The sequence below is a fragment of the Salvelinus alpinus genome, chromosome 26 (assembly GCF_045679555.1).
Source record: "Salvelinus alpinus chromosome 26, SLU_Salpinus.1, whole genome shotgun sequence".
NCBI lineage: Eukaryota > Metazoa > Chordata > Actinopteri > Salmoniformes > Salmonidae > Salvelinus > Salvelinus alpinus.
The window spans coordinates 6820834-6844342 of NC_092111.1; the positions used below are offsets into that span (position 1 = coordinate 6820834).

The 23509-nt window shown below is 44.4% G+C and overlaps 1 protein-coding gene across 1 annotated transcript in view; it reads right to left on the bottom strand.

Moving 5' to 3' along the window:
* Positions 1 to 5441: 5441 nt before the first annotated feature.
* Positions 5442 to 23509, bottom strand: part of LOC139554527 (syndecan-2-A-like) — a 34038-nt gene continuing 15970 nt past the window's right edge. The window contains exons 2-5 of the mRNA XM_071367387.1: positions 11584 to 11698; positions 10935 to 11104; positions 9868 to 9988; positions 5442 to 7770 (exon numbers count right to left, since the gene is read on the bottom strand). Of these exons, the coding sequence (XP_071223488.1) occupies positions 7607 to 7770; positions 9868 to 9988; positions 10935 to 11104; positions 11584 to 11698 (570 nt within the window). The 3' untranslated portion in view covers positions 5442 to 7606. The remainder of the gene's footprint in view (positions 7771 to 9867; positions 9989 to 10934; positions 11105 to 11583; positions 11699 to 23509) is intronic.

The window sequence follows — 23509 nt, forward strand, 5'->3', positions numbered from 1 at the left end:
GACCTGTCGTTTGCCTGCCCCCTGTTTCATAAATAAACATTTGTTATTTCGAACTGTCTACATCTGGGTCTTATCCTGAGGTATGACACACACATGCGGAGATCATCCCTTCACCTACTCTGCGTCTCACAAAGACAAGGGGGTTGGAACCAAAAATCGCACATTTGGACTCAGCAGACCAAAGGACAGATTTCCAAGGGTCTAATGTCCATTGCTCGTGTCTCTTGGTCCAAGGAAGTCTCTTCTTCTTATTGGTGTCTTTAAGTAGTGGGTTCTTTACAGCAATTCGACCATGAAGGCCTGATTAACGCAGTCTCTTTTGAACAGTTGATGTTGAGATGTGTCTGTTACTTGAACTCTGTGAAGCATTTATTTGGGCTTCAATTTCTGAACTTATCCTCTGCAGCAGAGGTACCTCTGGGTCTTCCTTTCCTGTGGCGGTCCTTATGAGAGTGCTTGATGATTTTTGCGACTGCACTTGAAGAAACTTTCAAAATTGACTGACTGTCATGTCTTAAAGTAATGATGGACTGTCATTTCTCTTTGATTATTTGAGCTGTTCTTGCCATAATATGGACTTGGTATTTTACCAAATAGGGCTATCTTCTGTATACCACCCCTACCTTGTCACAACACAACTGATTGGCTGAAACACATTAAGAAGGAAAGAAATTCCACAAATTAACTTTTAACAAGGCACACTTGTTAATTGAAATGCATTGCAGGTGACTAGCTCATGAAGCTGGTTGAGAGAATGCCAAGAGTGTGCAAAGCTGTCATCAAGGCAAATGGTGGCTACTTTGAAGAATCTCAAATATAAAATATATTTTGATTTGTTTAACCCTTTCACACGTACCATCACACGGGTGTGATCATTCTACAGTGGTCCCTGTCGCGTACGATCACACCGGTGTGATTAGAAAATTTATTTAGAACATCCAGTTTCGATTGACAACAGTCAGCATTTGAGCTGGCCACACTGTTTTTTTCAGAAACATTTTTCAAAAACACAGTCCTTACAAAGTTATGTCCAGAATGTGACCAGTTTATTTTTGGATGCACTATTCAGACATTCACAGAAGTACCTACAGCATAACACAATCATCCAAACCGGAAAAGTGTAGGCTACATTTGTCCTAGCGCTAACTGAGGAAAGATTTACGTAACACAAGCGGTCATATTTAGATAACTCTCAGCTGACATAAACTACAAAATGAATTAGCTAATAGAAATGGCTATTTATTATTAATCACATCACGGGTGAGCTCACCATTAATCAAAATAATTGAGTAAAACACTCTAGAAATTGAAAGTCATCCGACGATAGGTAGTTTCTGCTCGCTGCCATTTTTTTTCTCTCACAGGAACCAAAGATAATAAGAGAAGACAAGATGAGTTCGGTCTGTTTATAGTATGCATGTTGAAGGGGGTGTGTCGTCTATCATTGTTCACATTCCACCATTAATTTCCAGAAGTTCTCAAAAAATTTGTGAACCCTCACTCACCTCATTTTGTTGTAACATCTTTGGTCTAACAGACGATTACGTGGAACCCAGAATGCATTGTATGTCAACAAACATGGCCCCACACATAGCTAGAATTAGCTAAGCTCATCATAATCAGTACAACCTTCAAAAAACTATTTTACACAAATAATATGTGCCCTGTACAAGCTATGCAAGAATCGGAATGCATGATTTGTTACCGGTAATTGAAAACATGAATAAAACAGTAAATATATAAATAATTACCTCACAAAACATTTTATGATAGTGATTTATTGATACTAGTGGCGTGTGCCGGAAGTCAATCACGTAACCTCTGACTCCCACTCTGAGCTATTCAGAGTTGTTGTTTATGTATGTAGCTAAGCTGTAGCATGAGCAATGTCTTTCAAAAGGAGATAACTCACACATGCGGAAATTCCGGAGATTTTTATAAATCCTGACAATGAGTCTGAAAGTCAGGAATCAGATTCTGACAGTGAGGAGCTGCCCCCCAACCTTGTAGCCATTGAGAACCCTGAATCTGAGGACTCCTTGTCCACTGATGAAGTCACAGGTTCCTTTGAAGATGCTGGTGGTGATGGAGGCAGACCAACAGTGGATGAAGTACAGGAGGTCTGTCGTAGCTGGAAGGCCGCCAGCCATTTCACCCCTCCTGGCCCTGCTGTTTGCTTTGATGAGCCCCAGTCTGGAGTGCAAGTCTAACCGCTTCAGATACCAGAACTAGAGGCCTGTAACTTTACTAAACCCTGATTACAAAATTACCAAGTTTCAAGTGTGACTTATACAACAAATTCCCATGGGTTCTAAGCTCAAATCCATGACTCTCTCTCTCTCACTCCAGAGCCTACGACTTAATTAGAATATAATGATTATAAACGGTCCCATCAGAAAGGCCTTATTAATCAAAACAAAACTTTCATTTTTCAAAATAGGCCTCCAATGAGTTAGTAGTATTAAAAGGAAGCGCACTATCGTGTTTCTTGGTAGGGGGAAGATGAGAATGCTGCCGAGCGTGTTGGGCGGATGATGATTTCTAAATCCTATCAGGGGGAACCAAGGTGGCACATTGGCATTCATTATCAGTCAGTGTTTAATCAAGAGCCGGAGTGATTAAGTAGCAAATTGAGGAGCTTGTCATTTCTCGAAATTGAGTTTGTTGTGTGTGTGTGTGAGCAAGGGTTATTATTCGTTTCCAACTCACAGCAGTTCTATGGGTAAGGTTCTAATTATTTTATTTTTTACAAGACTAAAGTAATTTCTTTAACAATCCTGTTTGACATTTGAACCAAATTGGATTGCCAGATTAAAAGCTGCAATATGTAACTTTTTTAGGCGACCTGACCAAATTCACATAGAAATGGGAGTTATAGATCTGCCATTCTCATTGAAGGTACAGTAAGTCTAAGAAGTGGTCGATCTGTTCTATGTGCACTATGCTACCTGTAAATTTAGTTTTTGCGTTTTTTTACTTTCAGTCGAAAATACAATATTTCTGGTTATTGAAAGATATATTCCCCAGTGGTTTAGATGGTTCAATGAGTAAAGGAGTTATAGCCAGGTATGTGATACATTTACACCATCCTCTTCTGAGCATCAGAAACATTCAAAAACCCTTGTGTATCAAGCGAAATCTGTAAGCATAATATTGTCATTACCGTAGGTTCATCTGAATACGAAAGCCATTACAGATTTCAGAGATCACCAACTGTGTTATTCACAGGGTTCTGACACTAAACGTAGCTTCAAGTAGCTAACTGTTCAAATGATGATCTTGCCTGGAGAAAGACAGTGCGTGATATATGTGCTATAGAAATTGTTGCGCAACCTTAGATCACACCATTCACCATATCCATACATTTCTTGTGTCTCTTTGGTACAATCAACAGGGAGGAAACAGTAGTTCACCTCCCCACAGGGAACATTATGCGGGGGAAGACTTTCTTTTCTTTTCCTTTTCACTTCCTCGCCTGTCAAAACCTGAATCCAATAAAGTGTCTCGGACAAATCAACAGCTCTTTCAACTAATTCCTCGCAATCCTGAGAATAAAGAAACGTGGGCAATCGAGAGAAGCGTTCGGACAGCATGAGGGATGTAGCAGCAAAAACAAGAAGTACTATTATGTACTTCAATGGTAGAGGCCTTAGTTTGCTTAGTGTGCTTTAGAGGGTCCAGTAATGGCTGTGGTGCAGTCACACACCTTATTACCAAATTTCCAGCTGACTTTGGTATTAGAACTGTCTGGTCTTTTCGGGTGAAGTATCAGTCCAGTAATGCAGTCATTTAGGTACCTTGCAACTTGGCAGAGAACAGCTTAGAACTGAACTCCACTGATACCTAGTATGCATTCATTCTATCCACCTCTTCTTGGCACAGACGTTTGGCAGTGATAGGTGTTGTCCGGTAAGGTTCCTGTGGTGTTTGGTATAGACACACATCCAATCCTGTAATGTCTGACCCAGTTTGTGGCCATATAGTACTACAGTGCATTGCAGTGGCCCAGTGGAGTGTCGGTCGGCTGTGTTTAGTTCACTGAGGTGCTACGTCTCCACGCCGGCCATGGCTTAGCCTCCAGCCATGAGTCTTTATGAGGCTTGACAGCGTGTTTACTTTGGACTCCATTTCCTAGAAGTTTATGCATGGTTTGGCGCTCACTAACAGTTGATGGCCGGGCCTCTTTATTGAATTAGTTCTGTCTCAGAGCATGAGAGAGAGGGAGAGAGAGACGTGGTGGTTTTTGTCCCCTGAAAACATCCACCCAAACCCCTTTCCCTAGTCTCTCTCCTAATGAAAGGGTAATAAATGTATGTTCTACACTCTGACATAGACACACACTGACCCTAACCCCAACACAAACATCAACAGAGTCAACCATTCAGGGGGTTATAAATTGTGGTCACACCCAGACACAAAGGCACACAAACAGAAGTGGGGAAACTGGATGGATGTGTAGGGAATGGATCGATCAGTGTTGTTGAGCAAGAGTTGGAGAGAGATTCTCTTATTGGCTCTGCTTTATCCTCTTGGCTCGTTGCTTTATCCTATTGAGATGCCTCTCTTTGGGATGTGTCGTACATACATCGTTCTTGGGCAAATATCGCATACTTACATGTACTGACCTTGTTCTGTATAGAGAAGCGTATCCGTACAGCGAAACAACGCGTGCTTTAACTAGTGATAGCATGGGTCTGTTAACCCATTGATCAAGCGAGCAAAGACACACACACACATGCCCACGCTACCCACTAATGCACACACACATCCCCCCCCTTCCTCCTTTCCTCCCACTTCTTCCAAGAAAAACACCAAAATATGGTGTCTTCCATTTCAACACTTTGAAGCGTTGGGGGTCTTCACGACCATTGCTCAACTAAGGCCTTAATAAGCCCATTCTGAATGAACTAACCTCGATCACATGCTAAAGTAGTTGTAGGGTGCTGGTGCTCTAGCCAAGATTTGACTTGCTCTTAATCTCACCATCCGTAAGGGATACGGACGCCTCAGGAACACTATGGCACTACCGTACATCTCTGTGACAGATATGGAAAGCAGAGGCAGGATAAATCTCCCAGTTAGCACTTTACATCCCCATTATACTAATCTCAATCCAGAACCCATCAGATTAGTTCCGTAAAATGATAATGCTTCATCCATCACTCATAAAGATTAGTCATCAACACTGATAATCCCAAATCAAAGCCCAAACCTTATTTGATGGTTATCGGGTGGTGATATACAGTGTGCGCTAATAGATAAGTAATTGATGCTTTATTGGTATATAGATCATGTTAATCATTACCGAGATATAAGCATCTGTAAAATGGCGTCTTGGGAGACCAGTATACAGTATTTCCTCAGTCATTGGTTGTGGCCTGAGGGAGAAGAAACAGTGAGGAGAAAGGACACAGGGATCAATAAAGAAAGCCCACACAAGATCGATATTAGGCCACAATGTTTATTCAGTAGTGTTGTTTCAACGTATAGGTACAATACTGTCTGCTTTTGTAAGACTAAAAAAAAGTGACCATTACAGTCATCTGTGCTCACAGAATGCCAGTCATTATCATCATCATCCTGGTGTAACGTACGCACCTCCTTACGCTCTCCGAGAGAGCAAGTACATTTCCAAATGGTAGGCACTTTGAAGGTTTAAAACATTTGTGAATATGCATTTATATATATAATATATATCTTTTTGTATACTAATAAGCAATTGGACTCAATGGTCAAAGTCTCTAATAAAATAAAAAGCTATAAAAAAAATGAAGGAAAAGAAAATGAGAGAGTAATGTGGCCATAATGGGAATAAGTTCAAGCAATGGTGAGAATACTGTTTCTTTGGGTTTTGGTTTGCAGTTTAGTACCTATCTTTTCTATGATGATAAAACGAGAGAGAGAAAGATTGCAGGCAGAAGCTGGAGGGTATAGCAGAAAGGGAAGGGATGAGGAGGGAATGAGGGAGAGGAGGGGATGCAGGGAGGAGGATGGCCTCATGTGGGTGGTTGTGAGTTCAGACGTCTACTTCACATTTGTGTACAGCTCAAAAGGCAACTTCACAACCTGTTGTACCTTTCACGCAGAGGTGACCGTTTCAATGCGAGAGGATGGCAACAACAGGTCAATCCCATGGTGTATTTCTCGATGTCTTGTTCCTGGTAACCAACTTCACGCTCTCTGAGAAGCGCTCAAAGGAGAGCTCCTCGCCGCTAAACGGACGAAGGTGTCCTGCAAACTGAGGGCCAGCACTTACGTTTTCTCTTGGACTTAGCTCAAGTCAAAATGCTGTGACTGACCACAACACGTGAGAAACCTTAGAAAAAAGGATCCAAAAGTTCCATTTCCCTCTAACGACTGGATCTGAATCACCGTGGTCCCGCACAGAGCCGACTCTTTTCAATGGGCAGCTGGTGCGTATCCAGTAGCACAGAAAAGGCTGTCGGAGAGGATCTCCGGGCTAAACCATCGACACAGGGGAGACAAAAACACTGGCAACACAGTGGAGTGAGAAAAAGGGGGAGAGGCCGACAGCTTACATGGAGGAGATGGAGAAAGTGCTGAGGATGAGAGGGAGGAGCAAGGGCAGATGGGACAGGCAGAGTAAACTAGGGAAAACATTGGGCATGGCAGGGGGCCAATGCCCCAGAGCCAAATTTAACCCCAAAGATAGTAAACACTCAGAGCTGAACGAGACCAGCAAAGAAGCAATGAGGTGAATGTGCAATATGAGAAGTCGTATGCAATTAAATTAAATTGAAAAAAAAATACATTCACAAGACATACTGTAAAGTAAGTCTTGTGTTTTTCTTGAGCCCCTGCTGACACATCTTAGCTTTTTAAGACCGATTACTGTGTTTTAACATGTATGCTGTATAAGAAATGGTTTTGACCAAAAGAAACATTGAAAGAAAACAAACAAGACGAACAAAAAATAACTGAAACGCTCAAGTTCAACTAGATTGATTGCCATTGTAACCTGAAGGGAGAACATTTACATTGACAGTTATCAGCGTTAATATGAAGATGAAAAAGCTTCATGAAAACTACAAAAGGCATATATATATTTATTTTTTTTACATCTGAGAAAAAAATATAAATGAATGAAATACACCTTTTAAAGATCAACGCCAGACATGCTAGGACAATATTTTTTTATAGGATTGATACAGAATAATTATATTCAATTATTTCCACTTTTAAAACATTTCTTTACAAATACATACTGCTACAGTTAAATAGTAGTCAGCGACTAAAAACAGCTCCTTTGACAGAAGACAGATGCAATAGCTTTTTCTCACCTTAACAGATTTTTTTAAATGTTTTTATATTTTTTTGCCTTTTCAAATAATACACAAAATGTTTAAATACACTGAGATATGCCATAAAATAAGCAATGCTTGGCTTTTCATTAAAAAAAGAAAGAAAATGTCTTAATTACAATACTCTATGCAAAAGCTTTCCTTTATGTAATTTTTCCTCAATTAACTTTTTTCTTTTTTTGTTGTTGTTACAGTATATTTGAACAGATTTTTCTCGTTGTCATGGACTGCTTGCTATAAACTGTCACTCCGATTTGTCAATCTTGTCATGAGGAGGCGGGGCTTTATGCATAAAACTCCTTGGTTGGGGCCTTCTGATAGGCTGCCCCAGAGGGTTTCCTCTCTCCCAGGTCGTAGCTGCCCTCGTCCTTCTTCCTCATGCGGTAAACCAAGAGGAGGATGAGGAAGATGGCGAAGAGGAAGCCAATAACTCCACCCGCAATGACAGCTGTGGACAGAGAGAGGGTGAGGTCAGAGGTCAAAGCTATTCAGAGGACATTAAAGCTTATAGCATCTAGAGAGGGAACTTTGAATGCACCGTGCCCTTTCTTACACAATCCCCCTATCAAGCTACTCAACATTACTCCTAGGACATGCCCTTGTTTCCTGCATGCTAATTATTTCCATAGGATTTCATCATTCTTCCAATTATACTTGTATAAGGTTTCTTTACAGCCCTTAATCTGTTTTAGGGCTCTTGTGGCGAAACAATCTCCCCTCTGCTCCAGTTTTATTTCCACATGTTGAACTGGCGCCTCGGCCCCATGGGTAAAAAGATATCTGGCACGCTTACAGCCAGAAACCGTCCGGCTCCTCGGTGTGGAGCGGATAAATGTAAATTAGATTACAGACAATTTGAGTTTGTGGGAGCCATAGGGGACAGGATGAGGAAAGGTAGGAGGTAGAGAGGACAGGAGGAGGTTAGCTAGCCAGATCTGTTTCCACACAGTGGGCCTGGGCCTCCTGAACTCAGAGTTTTACATTACTCTAATCCACAGTATATACAGCCCTGTCAAGGCCATGGTTTTAGTGGATGTGGCCAACATGACTATAATTGAAAACAGAAAAAAGTAGTGTAGCTAGCAGACAGTTCGAAAAGTCAAGGCCTCACATGTCTACATGACCAGTAATTTGAGCAATTTTGAAATACAATAGTTAGACAAAGTTTCCTACATTGCAAACTTTGGAATAAACAACAAAATCCAAATGAGCAAAGGCGGCTAACTGGTTGGATGTTTGTGGGATATATTTCCAGCACGACTGTATTGACGTCCCTATTTGTCCTCATCCATGTCACTTTTTCACAGTAACTATCAGATGGATGTCAGAACAAAGGGGAACTGAAGTGCCAATCCATTTGTAACACTCTACATGTTTATCGCCGACACTGAAAGGAAAAACAGCATCAGAGAGTGCGATTGCCAGTCAGATCATTTTCCTAGTTTGGATTTCATTAGAAGTGAATTAACACTAAATTAGAGCAAAGTGGGCTATGATCTCTGGAAGGTCCCACTGACGGGTAGAAATGTATTTTATACATTATTTCCAAAAGCTGTAGAGAGCATGAGAGACACGGGCAGAACATCATGATTAAGGAATGTGGATCTGATCAGGAAATAAACACAATGTACACTGAGTGTATAAAACACTAGGAACACCTGCTCTTTCCATGACATACCGACCAGGTGAAAGCTATGATCCGCTATTGATGTCACCTGTTAAATCCACTTCAAATCACTGCAGATGAAGGGGAGGAGACAAGTTGACGAGGCAATTGAGACATGGATTGTGTATACGTGTGCCATTCAGAGGGTGAATGGGCAAGACAAAAGTTTTAAGTGTATTTTGAACGGGGTACGGTAGTAGGTGCCAGGCGCACTGGTTTGTGTCAAGAACTGCAACGCTGCTGGGTTTTTAACGCTCAACAGTTTCCCGTGTGTATCAAGAATGGTCCTCCACCCAAAGGACATCCAGCCAACTGGACACAACTGTGGGAAGCACTGGAGTCAACATGGGCCAGCATCCCTGTGGAACGCTTTCGGCACCTTGTAGAGTCGATGCACGACAAATTGAGGATGTTCTGAGGGCAAAAGGTGGTGCTACTCAATATTAGGAAGGTGTTCCTAATGTTTTTTTACACTCAGTGTATAACAGCAATGTTATAGCAATTATATTACAGATTATTAGGTGTTATATGGCAGAGGATATATGAAGTTGCTGCACAAGCTAAAGATGCAGCAAAGATCCAACCAACAAAACTCGCCAGACATCCAAACGCAGATTTTCATGTCATCAATCTCGGCAGCAGACACACTTTAGTGTCGCTCCAGACCCGGCACCTGACCTACTTCATAATCAACGTTGTAATCAAGAATTCAGAAATAACACGGCAGTGTCATTACCTGATGTGACAGAATTTCCCATACAACAGCTCACAACCCATAATCAACATTCAGATGTGTAGACACAGGTGTAAAGACTGCACACTGTTGCCTGCGTCGAGTGTGAAAATGGTGAACCCCTGTTCTGCTGTTGCCGTACGTACCTGCCAGCACCTCCGTCCTCTGGAAGAGGTTTTCCGAGCGAACATCGATGGGCTCCAGGGGGGAGCTGAGGGTGCTGGTGATCTGGTTCTTGCGCACGTCCTCGGTGACGGGTACTGGGGGCTGGGAGGAGAGAATGGAAGGATACGATGGTGGTATACCGTTTTTTTTTTTTTTACAAACATAATGGCCAGGAGAATGGAAGTTAGAGATGGAGGGATATAGTTTATGTACTAACATAGATGCCTGGCTCCATATTTGGGTCTCTAGCCCCGAAACCAAGGTCAAGTAAAATCACCTGCCCTACACCTTCCGTGTTAACAGATCTGAAAAGACTGGATAGGAGAAAGCAACATGGCAGAAGCCACACTAACACTATTGGAGGGTTTGGTGGAGTCGTCACTGTATTGCTGTCACCTCCCTAGTGTCTTCATGTGTAAATATTGAACGGTAAGGGATTAGGGGAAGGAGAAAGGGACCACAATGGAACCAGGCCAGAAATAATCTAGGCCATCACCCAACACACCAAGGGAGGGGGGCCCAAGAGCTGATGTTGTAGTGTTCTAAAACGGGAGATTATGACTGTTTGATTCAGTAATCCAGCATAATGTACAACAAACCAGAGCAACATCAGGAGCCTAGATGACTGCTTGATCCTCATCCCCAGAGGAACCTCTTGGAGGGCATTATCATCACTGCATTAGAGGGATTTGATGACATGCTATGTCAACGAGTTAAGACTTATGGCTGATGGTTTATACTCTGTGGGGAGGTCAAAGAGCATAGATCACTGTCTAGCAAAATGCTATAATATCAGTGTGTTATTAGGGCTCTATTACTAATGACTACTTTTATGTATAGCATTCCAGCATCGGGGTCAATGCATGTTCAACTGTTATTTTGGGAGGGGAAAGGCTCCCACAGAATAGTAGACAATTTCCAATCTTTCAATATCTACCGTACGGGGGGGAAAAAAGGACTGGTCCTAGGGCAGTTCGGGCAAATGCCCAATGGGCCGGTCCATCTTTAGCTTAGTGGGCCGGTCTAAAAGGTTGTCATGTTCCCTCACCTCTGTTCTGACTGGCTTCCTGGGCGTTTCCCTAGGCAGGTCTTCTCTGGGCGTGTCTGTCTCCACTCTGGGAGTGAAGTCTTTGGTGGAGTCCTGGGTGGGTTCTGCTTTGGGCGCGATGTACAGCGTGCTCACGGTCACCATCTCCTCGATCACCTCCTCAGCAATGCCTGCAGAGCAAGATGAGGAGATAGCACTGTTGTACTACTTCACCAGCACTCAATTACTTTCAGTTGGTTGTCAGTCTATATCTAAGTGAAATCCGGCTTTTCATAAGTACCTTGTGTTCACATTCATAATTCAATCACAACAGACAAGGCCACCTCCTGATATTCTAGAATGGGATCAGGTGAAGGTAAAGTGAGTCTGGTTTCCTTTTTACTGGGAACAGTGTTCGCTACAGTTATCAAAACTCTTTCTTACAGCCTGCTTTGCTTTGGCCATCTGCATGTTGTTAAAAGTTTTGTAAAAAGTGGCTTCAATACCTAAGTTAGACCTCAGTTCTACAGACATGCCCCCTCTGGTTGAAAAGCCAGTCTCAATGAATCCTTTAAAAAGACACAGTATAGATAAATGACTTTTTGTGCGTGCCAGCCTTTCTGCCTGTGCGTGTCAACCCAGTCGAAGGCTACTGTGACCAGACTCTTACCTGACCCTGACCCCGAGTTAAAGTCGTCGTCGTCCTCAGGGTAGTAACCCCCGGACCCTGTGTCGTCAATGAAAAGTTCATCCACTTCGGAGGACGACTTGGCCGCGTCCGCTATCTGAAACGGAGAACAACAGAAATCTAGACAAAGTATTGGGCATTTAGACTGTTCCGAGACCACTTTCCAATGCGCAGGTCCAACATAACTTTCTTACGGTCGCCACTTTTGACTTTGAAATACTTCTAGCAGTGAACACGTTTCTGGATACCACGGTCTGATTGTTTGGTAGAAAAGCACTGAGAATCAATGAAAAGTGAACACCAAAAAGGGCTTATCACTTGACTCAAAGCCATAGTTGACTCAAAGATAGCTAGTCGTTTCAGCACTCCAGTATGTTCTGCCAGGCGGACCTACCGCTATTTGCTTGAACATCGTAGTCCATGTACCACAAGAGGGCACTTGTCTCAACAAACCACGCTGGACTATATCACTGTGTCAGAGTCAAACAACCACTCTCTAAACAGATTAGACGTTTAGCTCCGCCCACCATTGTTGCCGGGGTAAAAGTTCATAGAAGCGTGTGTGTGTGTGTGTGTGTGTGTGTGTGTGTGTGTGTGTGTGTGTGTGTGTGTGTGTGTGTGTGTGTGTGTGTGTGTGTTTGTCTTACAGCTTAAAGTACTGGCCAATAGTAAAGCTGAAATTGAACAATGCTGTTCGTGTGACTTGCAAAGACATCAACCCCCTCAAGACTATAGAATGCTAGTTAATAAAATGTCATCCATCCTCAATTTCCTTTACAAACAACAACTTCATACAAACTCAGTGAAATTACTGCACAATGGGCAAAACATTGCCATCATTGTCATGTGTGTGTGTGTGTGTGTGTGTGTGTAGGTGAGTGCGCACCTTCGTGCGTGTGTGCATTAAGTGGAATAGCGAGGTAGGACCCATGGCAACCTCCATTCAACCTCAGTCTGAGTCCGAGTGTGATGTCCCCTCCATACTGATGCTGCTTTAGAAAAAGGGCCACAAAAGAGGGCCAACAATAAATCATCCCTGCTTTGCTAGTGCTTGTGTGGTGCTGGTGGTGCTCGTTGGTTTGGTGCACCAACGTTTTTGTCACGTTTCAATCCTGCTCTTGTGCTCTTCAGCTGATATACCTGGAAATAAATGACCTGGGATCAGTTTTACACTCGTTGCTTTTGCGGAAAAGGCCGGGGACGAAAGAGAGTGAGGACATAACATACGGGACGACACATTTCTCAGAAGGAAGCTGTGATAAGTAGGTTTGTGTTGTTGTGTGTGTGTGTGTGTGTGTGTGTGTGTGTGTGTGTGTGTGTGTGTGTGTGTGTGTGTGTGTGTGTGTGTGTGTGTGTGTGTGTGTGTTCTAACCATGTGGGGACCATTTCCCACATCCGCATAAGGACAAAGGCTATTTTAAGGTTAGGGTTAGAATTAGGGTTTTGAATGGAATGTTTGTCTCGGTCCTCACAAGGACAGAAGAACAAAACTTGTGCGTGTGTGCGCGCGCGTGTGTGTGTGTAGGTGCGTTTGCATATGTGTGTCTGTTTCTATGCACGGTTGCCTGTTTCACTTTGACTGCAATACGTGTACAACTGAGTGTATAAAACTGCGAACTGAGCCTATGGGAATGAGGGTGAACGTAGCCCCTAAATGCCTCGGGCTGTGGGGGTAAAGTGTGTGTTTTGAAGGTCTGTCTGCCTCTCTTCAAAGAGCAGCCTGACACTCTCCGCCGTCACAAAGGGGCAGGTCTGCGGTGGAGAGCGTTGGTGAAAAGACAGGGGATGATAAAACAGAACAATATCTGCCCCCCCCTCCAAAAAGGAGCAATGACTTTCCGACAGAAAGGCATTCAGGTCAGGGCTGGCTGATCAAAGGATGAATTTGATCAAAGCAACTTTATTTTAACCTCGCTGCCTATTCTGTTTCACCAACCCCCCCTCCCCAGTTCAGTTCACTAGCTGGGCCCACACACCACTATGCATCAGTAATAATACAATTAACGAACCAAAGGATGGAGCCCACAAATCAAGCCACAAACAGCAGAGCCTAATGAGATAGAGGCAATTGAGGCCACACACACTCACACCCGAACGCGCACACGCTCAAGCACACACACGCGCGTACCCACAGCATTCAACACAGCACAAATCTAAAGAAAGTGAAAGTAAACAATGCCATTGCTATAGCGTGCATGGCACAAAGAGCGAGACAAGGAGTGAATCAAATCAGATGTTCATTCTGGAGCGGAAATGGTCCGTAAACTCCTGCCTCTTATCACTATTGACATGTTTAACCTTCGAGGAGGACTTGCCTTTGAATCCTTATCCCAAGCTGGGAGTTCAAGCCTGGAACCCCATAACAAAGGAGCACCCTCCTCATAGAAATAGGATTTCTAGAATTAGGCTACTAGTAACTCCATTTCTATGGCCATTCTCTCGCGTATGAAAACCCTCTTCTCCTTCCGGTCCATTCTATCTGTTTACTTTCCTTCCGCAGAAAGTGAGAGGCCAGACAGAGCGTCGGGTTATCTTTCAGCTCGTCAACTCCACTCGTGTAAATGGCAATTAGCCTATTATAGTAACTGACGTTCAAGATGTGGTAATCGTGTAGTGGGACTCCATAAAAATCACCCTCTGGGTTCTCTTCCCAAACAAAGCCGAATCTACACATGCTTTGACTACTACGCACTGGCATTATTTGAACTCAAGAGATAAAGGGTTTCTTCCAAGCAGGCTATTTAAATAACTTCTTCCTTTAGAAAGACTAGGGCTCTAGAGCACGGACAGACATCTGTTAATGCTTCAAGCACACACACACACACGGACACACACACACACACACACACACACACACACACACACACACACACACACACACACACACACACACACACACACACACACACAGACTGTGTGCTTGTAAATACCCCCCACCCCCAAAGTGTTAATGACTAGGTCTGGGGGTCATTGTCCACTTCCAGGTATGACCCTAACTAACACAGTGAGAGCTGGCAGATACAGCTCATGTAGCTCACTGGTATGAATGAACGGGAAAAAGCCCATGGAGAATCCATCCAGCCAGTCAGTCAGAGCCGTAGCCGCCTAATCCTCAGCCGAGACCCTAACAAGCAACAAGCAGCACCTAGCCTCGCGCCCGACTGACAGCGAGACTGCGATAACGAGCGGCACCATGGCTTTTATTAGAACAGAACTACCGTTCCTACGGTCTGTCTGCACCTAATGAACAACGAGTGACCAGCAGGAGGCTGGCTGGTGGATGCGGTCAGTCTCCATGGAGAACGTCTGCAGGGAAATAAATATTATACGCAAGAGGAGGAAGAAGAGAGGAGAGGCAGAAACGAGCGAGAGTGACAAGGAGGGAGAGTGACATAGAAAGAGGAGAGAGAGAGAGAGATTACGCGCTGCAGTAGACAATATGTGGCCTGCAGGTTGCTTTGCTAAAAGCTTGTTAAACAGCCAAGTCCATGGCTGGCGGTGTCCGAAAGTCAAAGAGGCTCTCTTTATGGCGTGTGCAGTTAGCTGTAAGCTAGCGCTATCGTGAGAGGAGGTAGTTAGAGTAGGGTGGGTGGCTATGGGTCATGGGGGTAGTGTAGGGTAACTTGGGTGAGCCATTTTGCCCCGTCTCTAATCCGTGTAGACACATTGCATTCACTTCGTACACGGTCAATATTATCCCACCCCAACACAGGGGAGACAGGGGAGGAAAAAAAGACACAGGAAAAAGCTCACACACGCAAGGGCTCGTACACACAGTAAGGCTTACATCATTGACAGGAGTGGAAAGCAAGAGACAGAGGGCAGACAGTGCCTCAGACATTCCTTGTCCGTCTGTTGCTCTGCTCCCGCTCAAAAATATTTCCTCAAGAGAACCTCGAGTTAACTACGAGGGCGAGAGAGAACCATTACAACATAAAGCACTTAAGACTTGCTATGCTGTCATTTCATCTTTCTTAAGGATATTCACTGATGTCAGTCATTGTACTTCAATGGTCATTGTTCAGTATTGTCCGCTTCTGTAAGACCATTGGGTACCACTGTACAATCAAAAGAAATCAGTCTCCTCTCCCCAGGATCGGGGAAAACAAAAGTGAACCCTGAAAGTCAATGATTTTCTGAAGGGAAAAAGCCTGAGTGTCTCTGTGTTAAAGTAGTGCAGGTAGATGTGAGTTTATCTGTAAACTCAGCGAGCCACGGATCCATACGGTGATCAATACCGCCACCACTCTGGCCTGGCCTCCTTCCCATCTCTCTCCCACAGGCACATTTACAAGGTGGCTTTTTTATCGGCCCTGAACGGATGGATGGCTACGGCTTTTCCCGGTGCCGGACCTGGCTGGGAGGAAAGGATTAGAGGTGACTGGGTGAGAGCAATTGGCTTGAGTGGGCTAGAATGGCTGGATTCGAGATGGAGCGTTTCAATAGTGAAGATTTGACTCTTGTTATCGGCTCTATGTGGTGTTTAGTGTGTCACTTGTTTGTCTTAAGAGATAACGACAACAGCAATGGACGGCTAGGTTGGCACCTGTTTGGCGGCCATTTTGTAGGCTAACGCTAGCACATACTAATGCTAAACAAACAACCCCGGCAGGAGCAAGCTGGCTTCATAATTGATGTTTTGTTGGTGAGGATTTGGTTGTCGAATGTAAATGGGGTTGAGACATGAGTTCATAAAGGCTACAACGAAGTGGGAGTTCAAACACTGACCCACAAGCTAAGCAAACGGCTGTGGTGGTGGAGGAAAGGAGGGGGAGGAGGGTGGACGGATGTCTCTCCGCGCTCTTCAGAACCTTTAACTTTTATTGCCCTCCTGGGATCGTAATAAGAAACAAATTGATGGTCTTTGAGACACTGGAGGGGAGGGGCTGTTACTGCAGGAAGTTGACACAAATCAAACTCTCCCTAAAAACCAGACTGTGTGCCCTGGAGCTATTCCCGGAGTGCGGGGGACAGCTTTGTAGCTTGGTGTGTGTGTTGACATTTACCACAAAATCCAGGAAACAGAATCTGTTCATCTGGCTCTGTCGCTAGCAGCTCACTTTGCCACATGTTCCTTTTTCATTATGCATAACAGCATAAATAATGCATCCACAATAGGGCTTTCTGTTGAATGATCGATTTGTGTTATTTAAGCATGTAAAGCCTTTATAATCCTAATTGGAATACAAAAGACACAGTTGAGAAGAGCTACACAGGCGAGTGTTGACAGTATGTCGACGACTAGCTTTTGAACAATTGATCGGCGGTTGATCTGAGATTCCCGAAACCGTCACCACTCGTACTAAACTGAATGACGAACACCGGAATGAACCCAGCCGAAGAGCTCCTGTGGAAAGTTCAGGAAGTAATCCAGATGCCGTGGCTCCTTCCTGTTTCGAAGCAGTGCCACACTTGGGTTGACGTGGAGAGTTTATAGGTGGATGTGTTACCTTTTCATTTCGGGGTGCAGTTGGACTCCATCATCAAATGAATGGCGGAGAGCAGTCATTTACGGGTGCATTAGTTGATCTTTATGTCCCCATAAAGATTGAGTAAACTGTCCGGGATTGTGCTAGAATTAAAACCAGCAGACCTTGCTGCTCTATGGAACTGGATCAGCTCACCACATACTGCTGGGTAAATATGCTCCGTACTTTCAGAACCGTTTGACAGATCGGTTTCTTTAGTTCTACACAATGCTAGGACATTCTATACCCCAAAAAGGCCGTCAAGTTCTGACATGGGGGGGGGGGGGGGGCGGCATAAAAAAAAAGTTCAGTATAAGCTTTGCTTTAGTTCTCCAAACAAACATGTCAAAGTCCAGTCAAGCAGCTCAAACTACCTTAAACTACATCCATATGTGAACAAACACTAGCTGCATAAGCTGGCTGGGGAAACATTTATTAAAGTTTGACCAAAATAAGACCAGGCTCAGGAGTTTTCGCAAACATGTCTCACAGACGAGAACAGAGAGCTTGACTAACTCCGTCCTCACATACACTGACGATTCATCTACCTCAGACTGCATAAATATAACATGAGGCAAGAATCATAAAGAACCTGATAGTACAGACTGTGCAAAATAAAAAATATTTTATTTTATTTTGCGCCCGTGCCAAAGAATCCAATGTTTTTCCTACAGACGCCCAATAAGAGACAACATCCTGAGAGGAAGAAAGTCAATTTCATGGTTTCCAACGAAAACAGACGCTCACTGATAGTCTGGCCGTGGGACAATAGAGTAAACCTAACTGCCTGTACAATCCTATTTACGCAGTTCAGAAAGATAAAATAAGGCAAGAAATGTGTATTCTAATGGTCTGAATGTAAACCTGAATGAGACCATAAATCATAACAAGCCATAACACAATTCATGAGACACAATCGTTTTGCAATGTTGCAATATAACATAACATGCGACATATGTGCCAATTTCGCTGTGGTATCGGTGTGTCAATGTGTGTGAACGCTCACACACGCCGCGAACGCTCACAAATATTTTACTCGCATACCAATTAAAGCCTGTCTGCTTGACTCATTCGCTGAGGCCCCTGAAGAACCTCAAGTAAAGTTAAATGTAAACCTTGAGTGAAACAATAAGAAGCAAATGTGACTCACGTGGTCTCAACATGTAAGTTTTTTTTTGGTGAATACCTCAGCTCTATTGCATCTAAGCCTGCAGAAAGTGACAGAGTTCTTTCTGCACACAGCCCTCTCTGGAATCCCAAGTCTACCATTTGGAATACTGCCTGCCCCCCCGGGTTGGGAATTGGGAAATTCCTCGGCCCCGTTAAACATCTTTTGATACGCACAGGAAACCCTAGATTCTTTGTCAGCTCGGAAACCCAATATGCTGGGAAATGGGCTTCACCTGCGAGTCATTTTTGTGAGGAGGGAAACTGAAAGATTTTCCGCGGCGCGGCAGGTTTCGTCCCTCAAGTCACAGTGGAAATAGGAATCTGTAACAGAGGCAAGGCTGAACAGAAACGAGCACAGGGTGGTTTTAAGTGCTTAGGCCTGTATAAAAACAGGTCTAATGTTCTATAACTCTAAAACCTCTAGCTGTAACAAAAAACTAATTGAGTTCAGTAACATCAGTAATCTAGAATTCCCACATCCAGGAGCAACGTTCTTACTTGACTACCATTTATCAAGTCCACTATCCACACAAATAACACTGGGCCAGTCAAAATGGTGCTCGTGTAAACATGAACGTTAGGTCTCTTCAGAGGGCAGGTCTGTGAGAGGAGGATGTTGCTTATTTTAACACGAGTGGGGAGAGAGGGGAAAGGGGCTTAGAGAAGTTTCAACCCTCAGCAAACCACTGACCCGCTAATTGACATCGTCTCAAGTGGAAAAGTACCACGCCGTGTTCCCAAATTCACCATTTTGACCGGTTCTGACTTGTCTGAATGTCGTTGGAGACGCTCTGTTCTTTCGCCCTGCCTTTGTACCCGCTTTGCGTTCATTTCACACATCCCCCCCCCCGACTAACTCGGCAACGCGCACTTCATCACAAAGAAACTTTTCACGAAAGGTTTGGAACAGATCTTCCTTTCGCGTTCCAGTTTGTCGGAAAATAACACATTTTCAGCAACATCCTTTCCAAGGCCACATATTCATGCAAAGCCCTTTAAGGCAATTAAGGCAATGACTGTTGGTCCTCAAACGTCTCCAGCAAAATTACTATGAGGATGATAGTGGAAGAGCGATTAACAAAATGTCATCTATTCAGGTTATAGGCGCTGAATTACCCCTCCAGCCAGTTAATCATTGGCCTTATTCATCATGGCTCATATCACCTAAAGAGAGGTTGATGAGGGGAGGGGCAAAGTGAGAGAGCGTTAAAAAAAGGAGAGAGCACAAAAGAGAAAGCAGATGAGGGGGCATTTGAAAGCCTCAGGTAAGAGCAATTACTGCAGCCAACACACACACACACACACACACAATTCCAACGGCGTCATCAGTTTCACCTTTAATTAATAGCCGGACCAAAACTGGCTCACACGGTAACCTCTACTGAAGCACTTTTGGCTAGAGGCACATTAAAGCAAGATGAGGCCATTTCAGTCATGGGGAAAATGAGCAGGCCTGCCCCGCGGTCGGCTCCACACAATCACGCCGAAGAAAATTAACACTTTCCCAAGAGCTCATTCTCCAAGTCCGAGTAACTCTACCGTGACTCATTGATCTTAATATAACACAGACCGGATTTCCATTCCTGTAGTAAAATCCCTGGTTGCCGTGTGGAGGAAAATGTTGAAATGTCCTTATGGCCTCAAAGACGTAGATTACACCTTTCTGACTTCACATGCAGCACATTAATAATGTCTTACTTAGATTTTTATCCTACAGGTGGAAGAGAGGCCTGCTTTTTCTATAAAAAGGAAATGAATACTTTTTCTCCCAGGTTGACAGGTATGCTTGACTATTCTCGATGGGGCCTGTGCACATTAGGGAGAGTATGCAGGGTGGATATTGCAGGAAACAGGCCTTGGGTTCTGTTCAAAGCGCTCATCTCTTTGGTTTGATATGCAACACTCGGGTACGATTGGGTTCTTCCTGAACACAGGGCTGGCTTACAAGCGCGTGGTCCAGATTCGTACCGTTCCGCCGGGAGCTGTCAGTGACTGAAAGACATTCCTGCCTGATGAAAAGCTATCGGAGGAGGAATGCTGAGAGGATCTGCCAAGTCCTCTTCTTGGAGAGAGAAAACAGGCCTTTGCTTTTTCCTTATGTCTTAATACGAGCCAGAGGGAGGGAACGGATGGGGATGGATACTTTTCACCAAAGATGCGTCCCTGATTACTGCATTGTTTGAATAAGAAGAGCAATGTATAATTTGACTTTGACAAGTGAACCAAATCCTCCTTACGGTATTCAGTTTCATATTCCAAGGACTCGATTCAAGGTATTCGCAATGAAAACAAGTTACGTAACACAGCAACAAACACCCGGTTCACGGGGGAAGTTGCCCGGCAGACCTTGACAGTACACTGCCTTGGCACACAAACCTCCAAGCATGCAGAGAGGCACAAACAAATGAAGCGGCATGTGTCCGCACATGCACACAGACACAGGGAAACATGCTCCCTCGCATGTCCCAGCCCCCCCCTGACCCCTCTATTAGTCGGGGTGTTTTAGGTGCTCTGCAGGGCTCAACAGCAGGAGATGAATGTACCCTTTCAGGTCACAGCCTGTCTGCCATATCCTCTACAAACACAGGTGCTGCTAGCTAGCTACCCCCTGGATGAGTAAATTGGGGGGGGTCATCTCTCTGCTACAGCCTATATAAGCACTCAAGAGGACCATATGGTATCACCCGGACCCATGTTCTGCACTGCTGACTGCACATTGTAAACAAAGCATGGGCATGTGCGTGAGGAATTCCTTGTACAATATGTATTTTGATGCCCCCCCCCCATGCTGCCCACACAGTAGCATAATACAGATTTTTACATTTATACTCCAAAAGGTATACAAAACATTTAAAACTATAGATGAATCTAATCTAATTGTATTGTGGGGCTGTATCCCCGTTCTGAGCCTTTTCAACAATGGCATGCTTGGAAAGAATTTCAGACACAAAGGCGACCAAAGAAGTCACCAGTCACCTCGACCCATGTGCTTCAGCCTAAGCCAGCTATACTAAACCACTATGCTAACTAGCAATACCTCTGATCCATGCCACTGTTGCCATTGTGTCACAAGGCACTTCTCATTCACACTTCAAACAGTCTGCTATCCCCTTCAGTGTGTCAGGATAAAGGCATGGCTTCAATCGGCATCGCTCAAAGCCTTTGTGTTTGGTTCCCCGGGCCCCTAAAAGAGCTATGGCATCCAGGGAGGGGGGCGTGATGGATAAATTAGCTTCTGGTTCAAAGTTTAATTTAATCCAGATTCTAAGCCTCGGCCAGAGTGGTGAAAAAAGTTGCTGTGTGTGCCTTTGTCCGGCTTCCATCCAGGCTTTTAACCCTTTTCTTAACAGGAAACTCATGAGGATTTCAGAGCCAGCTCATTAACCCCATGCAGCCAGGAAGGGCTGTGACATGAAAGAGCTCCTAGGAGTGGTGGGGGGGGGGGGGTCAAAGGTGACCTGATCACAATGTCATGTTGTCTTTCTCACAACATAAAGCAGAAAAGTGGCTCGTTGGGAGGGTGGCTTTCGTTGTCTCTTCGTAGCCAAGGCGCAATGTGACTTTTGAGGATTTGTTTTATTTTTATTTGATAACTTATCCAATTTTACAGGCATGGACAGGCAAGTTGAGTCGTCGTGACAAGATTATTTTCCAAATGTGTTTGGTCATAGTATTTACAGTTAGCTGTCATTTCCAATCTTATTCCTTTCATTTACAGCAAGAAAACTTAAGAACGGACCGGTGGGATGCTAAAATAAAAAGTTCATGCTCTTTCACCCACACTCAAGCTCATTTATACATATGACCTTTTCCCCACCCACTTATCTATTCGTGCAGAAAAAATTATGACCTGCCAAATTCCTCCAAAGCTCAGTCCATCTCTCACTGCCCCACTGCTGCAAATGGACCCTTATCTGGGTAGGTATGGGCCATGTGTATGGGGGGTGATTTCACCGCTTCAGTGGCTGATCTGCTTCAATCTTAACAGTGCAGCAATTGAATTCCCATCCAACCCTTCCCCTAAGAGGATTTGTGTTCACGGGAGTCAGGAGAGCACTACACTCTGGTGGTGGTGGTGGGGGGGGGGGGGACGACAGTAGGAAGAGGGTGGGCCGTGAGAGATAGGGAGGGGAAAAAAAGAGAGAGATTGGCCAAGATGAAAGAAAGAACGACGGGGGAGAGAGGTAGTGGAGATAGAGTTTCCATAGCGGTGATGACTAGTTCCTCTGAGAGCAGTGGGGACCTGTTTATCTGTTAGTGTACCTGAGGGCATGACTATGACGCTGACTATGAAGAGGAAAATGAATGTTGAGAGGTTGATGAAGGGAGCGACACACAGTCAGTACCGGCAGGGGGAGGAAGAGAGAAGCAGGCGGTGATCCCTGATCCCATTATCCCAAGCTAATCCAGCAGAACACAAAACCAACGCTAGCACAAAATAAAAAATATGACTGGAGCACCAACCCGGGTCTCAGCACAACCTGCAGGGACTGTGATCCAGGACCAGGGGGGTTAGCCGGGTTTTTTTTGGGGGGGGGGGGGGTAGCCATGCCCCGTCGCTACGTTCATACACCAATTCAGAGACAGGTCTAAAGTTTCACACTGGGGCACTTAGCCCTCACCGCAAGCTACATACACTGACCGCACTACGCAGGTAAGATGGAAACAATAACAGCCCTAAAGGCATGCTCAAGCCAAGGGGCAACATACGAAGAGTGGGAAGCCAAGAGTCATCTAATAGCCAATTAATGAGACAAGGCCCTGGGAGCTGGGCGAGCTACCTTATAGGTTTGCACAGTCACAGACTATTCAACGGTGCATCACGAAGACATATTGAAACATTGACCGTAACCTCAGATTCTCATAGAACAAAGCCACAGCTTTAAATATGTAGCCTCTTCCTGTTTTGGTAACGAGAAGGTGCGGGGGGACACACCTACAGTACATACTAACCTTTCACACAGTCACACAATTACTGGGTGGATTATCAGTTTAGGAAGTGGCATATGCTGAAGATTAGCTGCTATAGCCGGCGTTCAGGGAGCGATTCAGGCCTCGTACACAGGAAGGGATCAAACACTACTCTACAGAGAGGAAGCCATTTGAGTGTGTGTGTGTAACGCTTGACAGACTACCGCTGCTCCATCCGATTTGGTTTCCATGTTTGTTGAAACAAACCGCTCCACAACAAAAGGAAAATAATTCTCCCCTCCATGTTTTATGTATGCCAGCTGCTGGGATTGCATTCCTAGCTAATTAACAGAAAAACA